Genomic DNA, 6,827 nt, shown 5'->3' with positions numbered 1-6,827 from the left:
GAGGAAACTTCGATTATCTACTTCATTTATCAGGAGTACTTTTTCCTCATTCTATTTCAGAAACTCAACAGAGTTCTTTATCATTAGTACTTTTGCAAGTCACACTTGCATATCATTCTTATCTTTAGGTTCGTCTGTAACTTTTATTCTCTTTGGATTTATTGAGTGCTTAATGACCGTTACACATAAGATGTACGGTCGATACTAGGAAAGCATAATAGCTACTCCATACTTTTCTCCCAGAGTGGGACATATTAAAAGCACATGAGTCATCATGTCTTTCTCCTGTCATACAGGATAAGTCTGAGAAAATTTCTGCCGCCATACGGTTTACGCAGGGACTTTCCCAGACTTATCCTGCCATGCGGGTTTTGTCATAATCATCTTTTCCCGCCATGCGGGTAATTCCCTGCAAGGGACATAAATGCCAGAATTGGCTCTTTTGACTGCATATTCAATCATCAAATTTATAAATAAATCCGAATGCTCTTTGACACACATGCTTGATTCGACGTTGGTCAAATTAAACATGCATGTTGCTTGTTTTATCTCAAATCATAGAGAGTACATGAAAGACATTCATCAACCAAGACTCTCAATGATCTATCTCTTTTCTTTTGAAACCATTCTTTAGAGAGAACATACTATCTCATGTTATGACCTTTCTTGGTCATCTTTCGGGTCACAAGTACCCAACCATTCGCTTTCATGAATGGAAGCATGGAAAACTTTTGGTCTGAGAAAACTTAGCCAATAATCAGCAATAATGAGCATAAAAATAACCCTACGTTGGTCTGGTTAAAAAATATGCACAATAAACTTTTGCAAAACTTCCTTTTATACTCTAAATCATCGTTCTGGTAGAATTAGAATAAAACTCATTCTTCTACATTAATTCCATATCACCGTTGGGCGGAAATGGAAATAATGCATATAACTCATGAATAATGTGATGATAGTATTTCTATTAAATAACTTTGCTCAGAAATGATAATCATCATCAACTTTATTGCAGCGGAAAACTAGCAATATACATTTCTCAGTCTTTATCAAATTCTCTGAAAAAAGGTCACTTTGATACAAAATTTATCAGAGATTTGAACTTTTTAACTACAAGACTCATTGAATTATAATATTGTCATCATCAACCTTGGTCAGAAAATAACAATACCATAATTAAACTTTAATCAAATATCTTTGTACTGTCATAGCAGAAGCTATCTGAATTTGATTTCACCCATAAGTGAAAAAACTTCTCTCAAAAAACTGTTCATCCAATTAAATTTTCCCATTGGTTCCAATTTAATTGAAGGATAATACTTTTTCTTTCTTTGTAAAATAGTACTATTAATTATTTACGCAGCGGAAAAACATGAATAAAAAATTCATGAACTTTTTACTGTTTGCAGAAACTTTTCTTTGACTAAATAAAAATTCATGAAATTTGTTATTTTCTTTATAAATTCATGAACAATTTCTTTTTTAAAAAATTTCCTATTTTTTTTATTTTCAGAAACTCTTTCTGTTTACTTTTTCTATTTTCTAAACAAATATTTTCGTTGGAAAATTTTGCATAGAAAAATTGTTTGAAATCTGCCCAAAAACTTGACAAAAAACATCAAAACGGTGCTCTGTAAAAATTATCAGAGGAAACTCTGTGCGTGGGCCGTTCCTTTCACGCCAGCGGCCCACAGCCCGCTCAGCGCGTCGCTCTGTGGCCTGCTGCTCTTGGCCCACGGCCAGCTGGCGAGCGCCGCCTGTTCCCCGCGGTGAGAAACCGTCCCACGGCCTTCTCGCCTGCTCCCTTTCTGGCCCAGCGGCCCAGCAGCGAGCTAGGGTTTGCTGCCTGACTGTCGGATTCCATCCGACGGTCCAGCGCGCGGATCGGCTGAACAAACTTCTGTGCGCCTCTCTCCCGTACGCCGGGCCACCGCGCCGCACCTGACACCGGCGACGGCGACGAGTTCCACCGCTGCGCGAGCCTGGCCGTGTTCTCTTTCTTCTCCCCTTTCCTGTTCTCCTTTCTGTCCACCACTGCAAATAGCAACAGAGAGAGAGAGAGGTCCCGGTCGAACCTTCCTCTGATCCCCATCGCCGGGCCACTGTGTCGCGCAGCGCCTGGCCGCCGGCGACGGCGGCGACGGCCACCGCGCCACGCTTTCTCTTCCTCCCCTTCTTTCTTTCTCCATCCACCACCGCCTACTGGCCAGTGAGAGAGAGAGAGCCGCGACGGCTCCTGCTGCTACCCTATGCCGGCGTGCGTGTGAAGATGGCGCCCCTGCCGACCCTTTTGCCGGCGTGCGCGAGCACCCTAGGGTGAACGCGCTGCCGTCAAGCGGCTCGGTGGTGGTGCCCTTTGCCCCCGAAGGGGTGGTGTTCTTCTTCCCAGATGCCTTGGCTCGCCGATGCGCATCGAGATCGAGAGGAACAGCGCGGCTCAGTGGCGGCGCACTTTTCTGTGAAGTGATTCAAGAACTTTTTTTCCCTCTGTTTAGGGTTCGGATTCGATCCGATCTGGTAAGGGGAGGGTCCCTGTTCTCTGTTTCTACCCAAAATCAAGCCCTTGACAGCATCTGATACCATTGTTAAAACCATGGGATCGACTAGGCTAGGGTTTCGGAGTAGATTGAACTATCTATGATCTGTTTGCGCGTATACCTTAGCGTTCCGGCCATAGCTGGTCCTTCGATGAAGGTCTGCGCACGGGCATCGACGGTTGGTGTAGAGGTCGACGGTGAAGTGCGTGAGTGGCGGCGGTGGAGCTTCCCATCGCTTCAGTGCCTCCCTCTGGATCGGATAGGGTTAGGAGTGGGGAACAGTGGCGGTGACGAACCTCGTACCCTGTGCCCCTGGTCCCCACCTCCTCTTTATAGCACTGCGCGATAGGGGCCCATCAGCCTTGCTTGGGCTGGACACCCCCGATCAGGGCGTGGTTTAAGGGCCCAATGAGCCGTTGGGCCCATAGGTGGAGAGATCAACCTAACAGAACGGTCTTGATGGATTCTTCGGACCACAGAACAGATCGACGCAGCAATACATTCGCTGCACTGACGCAACACAATAACTAGGAGCAAACTGAGGGGCAGAGGAACTCCAACCAACGCAAGCATCAGCTCAGAGCGTCCGGTGTACTCGTTGAGATTGAGATGCAATGCAATGCAGCTACTGTGCCAGAAAGAAAGAAATCGGGAAAGATATAAAGTTTCAGAGACCTTGCCGGATCATTGGTGTAGTACGCGAGATATATCTGCATGTACCTCTCTGCCTTTTGAGAATTCCCATGATCCTGCACTGATCTACACACGCTGGTCCATCCATCCATCGATCCAGCGTACGTAGCACTACGTCTTTTCGGTTACCGGGTTGCCCAAAAGCTGCAGAGAGAGACTGAAGAGCCCCCTCCGATCAAATAACGCACTGCTCGATCTTGCGCCGCAGCATCTTGTACCGGAAAGAAAGAAATCATAGGATGTGCTTCAGAGATCTCGCTGTACCATCGTCTGCTGTACGTGTACCACCCATTTTCGAAATCATAATACCGTTTTTTTTTTCGAAAAGGAGGAGTACCCATCAAGCGATGCATACAGCCATGAAATCATAATGCCGATGAGCGCCATGACCCAATCACACCTGAAACTTTACCACCTTTTTCAGTAGTAGTAACCGTGAAGAGGGAGGAAAGAACACCGGGAGCTCCTCGCTCGCTACCTCGGTGCAGTCAGTCAACAGCGCAACCAACCGCATCAGGTGCCGCCGCAACTAACTCGGCTCTCTCCAAGGACACGAGGAGGGAGGGAGGGAGGGAGGGAGGGAGGGAGCACACCGTCTCATCTCACTTGCGTTTGCGTTGGAGCCCTTCCTTTGCGGTTGCTTTCCCGCGAGATTCCTCCTCTCCTCAGCCCCGTCCCGTCCTTATAAGCTACCACCACCCGAGGCGCAAGATGCCCACAAGGCACCGCACCGGCAGCAGCAGAGGAGGGAGGGTGAGTGAGAGTGAGTGACACTGCACGGCGCTGCCCTCTGGTCTCGTTCGGTGGGCGACCGGGAGGCACGCAGCCACCCAGCTTGATCTTTTTCCTCGATCGACCCTCCTAGCGGCCGGCCAGCGAGCAATGCCGCGCCGCCCGAGGGCCTCCCGCGGCGGCAGCGGCGGCGAGGAGGTGAAGATGGAGGACTTCGTGGAGTCGATGCTGAACCTGGGCGGCGGCGGCGAGGGCGAGGAGAGCGAGGAGGGGGAGCAGCTGCCGGCGGCGGACGCCACGCAGTACAAGTCCAAGAACCTGGACGCCGAGCGCCGGAGGAGGGGCAGGCTCAACACCAACATCCTCAAGCTCAGGGCCGTCGTGCCCAACATCACAAAGGTGCTTCCTTCCATAATCCTCTCTTCCAGCAGCGATTAACTGCACTGATCACACACCCACCCCACCCCACCCAACAATCGGGCGGGACAGAGGAAGTTGCCTCTGCTTCTCCGGACATATCTGTCTGCAAAGAACGAAATAATAATAATAATTAGTTTTGAAAGAAAAAATTGTTTCTTCCTGGGAGAAAAGTGAAAACTCGGTTGACATTCCTGACACTCATCGACCTTGTTGTTGTGTTGTTTTCAGATGAGCAAGGAGTCCACCCTGGCCGACGCCATCGGTCACATCAAGAAGCTCCAGAACCAGGTCCTCGAGCTGCAGAGCCAGCTCGCCGACTCGCCCGGCGAGGCCTGGGAGAAGCAAGGCAGCGCCTCCTGTTCCGAATCCCTCGCCCCCACCGACAACATCCATTATCAGGTACGTACGTAGTAACCTCTGCTATGAGCCATGAATAACTATATACCAGAGTAAAAAAAAACATAACCCAACGAGAACCTGAAATTCAGATCAACCAACCAATGCCGCAATCTGCAGAATACGATCGCTCAACTTCACCACACTGGCCAAATACTTTTCAGAATATAACCACTTCTAAACACAGCCAAACCAAGGCGAGAAATTCACACTTTTATTTTGTCTAGTATAAAGTAGTCATGCATTTTTTCTTACCCCAATAAAACCTACCCGAGTATTTCTAGGAGGCCAAGTTTTACAAAAGAGAACAGATTTGTGTACAAGGTACAAAGGTATAACGTAGTATTGTGCATTGCTTCATCGCCTCCAGAGTCAGTTGTGATATCCAGCCGATTTCTCGCATACTAACCGAGCTGTTCATGTTCGCAGGGTCAGGTGGAGCTGATACCTCTGGGGTCTTGTAAGTACAACCTCAAGATCTTCTGGACCAAAAGGGCAGGCCTCTTCACCAAGGTGCTGGAGGCACTCTGCAACTACAATGTGCAGGTGCTTAGCCTCAACACCATCACCTACTATGGCTATGCAGAGAGTTTCTTCTGCATTGAGGTAAAAAACCCTCACAATTTTTGCCTGCAGCAGAATTTGCTAGATTATACTGCTTAACTTCTGATAAGGCGGCCGGCTTCTTCTCCATGTCTCCATTTGCAGGTTAAGGGTGAGCAGGATGTTGTGATGGTGGAGCTAAGGGACCTCCTGTCCAGTATTGTGGAGGTTCCAAGCATTTGACCATTCGAGGCCCTTGCAAACAATAACTCACAGAATTCAAATGAAAGAAATCATATATGATTCTGTGGAAATGCATCCTCTTTTTAGAAAGAAAAAAAGAAGTCTAGCGTGGTGTGGTCTGTGTAGGGAGAGCATACAGAGATACAATGTTGAACTGACAAAACTGACGGGAAGAAGTCTGAATTTTGTGTTGAACATGGGAATCATTTCATAATTCACCTTTGTATTTTCTACTAATGGTGTGGGTGGTAATAAATCATGCATACAGCAGTCCAACTCAAACTTTAACGGATGGGATTGCCTCAAGCCATTTAGTTGCCAGTGACATTGCCTCCCGAAATTGCAATGCGTGCAAGGACTAGATGCAAAACATCTTTCAACCGGATGTATTTAGTGTTTACTAGCCGAATGTTTCTTTTAAGAGACACCAGGGGTGTCTGATATTTATTAAGGAAAACAATAGTCAATCAAATGGAAAAACAATTGGATGCTGACCAAAAGGTATAAAATAAAATTACATTGCAAGACATACTAGCCTTTTTCTTCTTTTGATTGTATGCCGCCAGCTGAAGATTAAAAATTGCATCGAACCAACAAAAAAAGAAAGGGATACCTGCAAATGTCTCCGACATACCGGGCTTTAAAGACCGTAATAACCACTCGCCCTTGAGACAAGATTTAGAAATCACCGAAAAAGCATCAGTTGGAGCATCACCCCATGCCAAACACGCTTGCAATTTATATCTACCGGTCCAGAAGGTTGGAGAAACCGGACCATGCCGCAAAACAATCGCAGAAGAAGATGCTGAAGTTGCCGCACCAATAGTCAGCCAAATGCTCTCCTTGAAGGACACACCAATCACCAAGATTTGGCGAGAGCCAACAGTTCTTGGGACACAAACTCTCATAGGCCCTGTGTCGATGCCAAATCTAATGTCATCGATGTAGGGAGAGGCCGAGACCTTATTCCAACATGCCATAGCCTGCACTACCTAGTTGATGGCTGTAACACCCACGATGCGGCTATATCTCCCACGTGTCGAGGCACGACTTAGAGGCATAACCGCATGGTAGTTAAGTCGCAAGTGGGGTAATCTTCACACAATCCCATCTATTGAATAAGAAAGGGATAAAGAGTTGGCTTACAATCGCCACTTCACACAAATAACAAGTTAAACATACATCATCCAGAGTAAAATCAAGGTCCGACTACGGAACCAAAAATAAAAGAAGACAACCCCAAATGCTAGATCCCGATCGTCC

At 47.1% G+C, this 6,827-nt stretch overlaps 1 protein-coding gene across 1 annotated transcript; it reads left to right on the top strand.

The window, feature by feature from the left end:
• Positions 1-3,826: 3,826 nt before the first annotated feature.
• LOC123185151 (transcription factor UDT1) lies at positions 3,827-5,846 on the top strand. The gene is made up of 4 exons (XM_044597133.1): positions 3,827-4,361; positions 4,611-4,781; positions 5,208-5,384; positions 5,487-5,846. Exons 1-4 carry the CDS (start codon positions 4,113-4,115, stop codon positions 5,562-5,564), a joined length of 675 nt encoding a protein of 224 aa, XP_044453068.1. The 5' UTR covers positions 3,827-4,112; the 3' UTR covers positions 5,565-5,846.
• Positions 5,847-6,827: the final 981 nt, after the last annotated feature.

The sequence above is a fragment of the Triticum aestivum genome, chromosome 2A (genome assembly GCF_018294505.1).
Source record: "Triticum aestivum cultivar Chinese Spring chromosome 2A, IWGSC CS RefSeq v2.1, whole genome shotgun sequence".
In the NCBI taxonomy this organism is placed as follows: Eukaryota; Viridiplantae; Streptophyta; class Magnoliopsida; order Poales; family Poaceae; genus Triticum; species Triticum aestivum.
Note: the sequence above shows the minus strand (reverse complement) of the source record. Positions and strands in the feature narration are given on the sequence as shown.

What these genes read in the sequence shown, in the direction of transcription:
- LOC123185151 (XM_044597133.1), top strand. Translation starts at nt 4,113, where the DNA reads ATGCCGCGCCGCCCGAGGGCCTCCCGCGGCGGCAGCGGCGGCGAGGAG. An exon ending in TCGTGCCCAACATCACAAAG is followed by an intron (nt 4,362 to 4,610) that starts GTGCTTCCTTCC and finishes TGTTGTTTTCAG; the next exon opens with ATGAGCAAGGAGTCCACCCT. An exon ending in CCGACAACATCCATTATCAG is followed by an intron (nt 4,782 to 5,207) that starts GTACGTACGTAG and finishes TCATGTTCGCAG; the next exon opens with GGTCAGGTGGAGCTGATACC.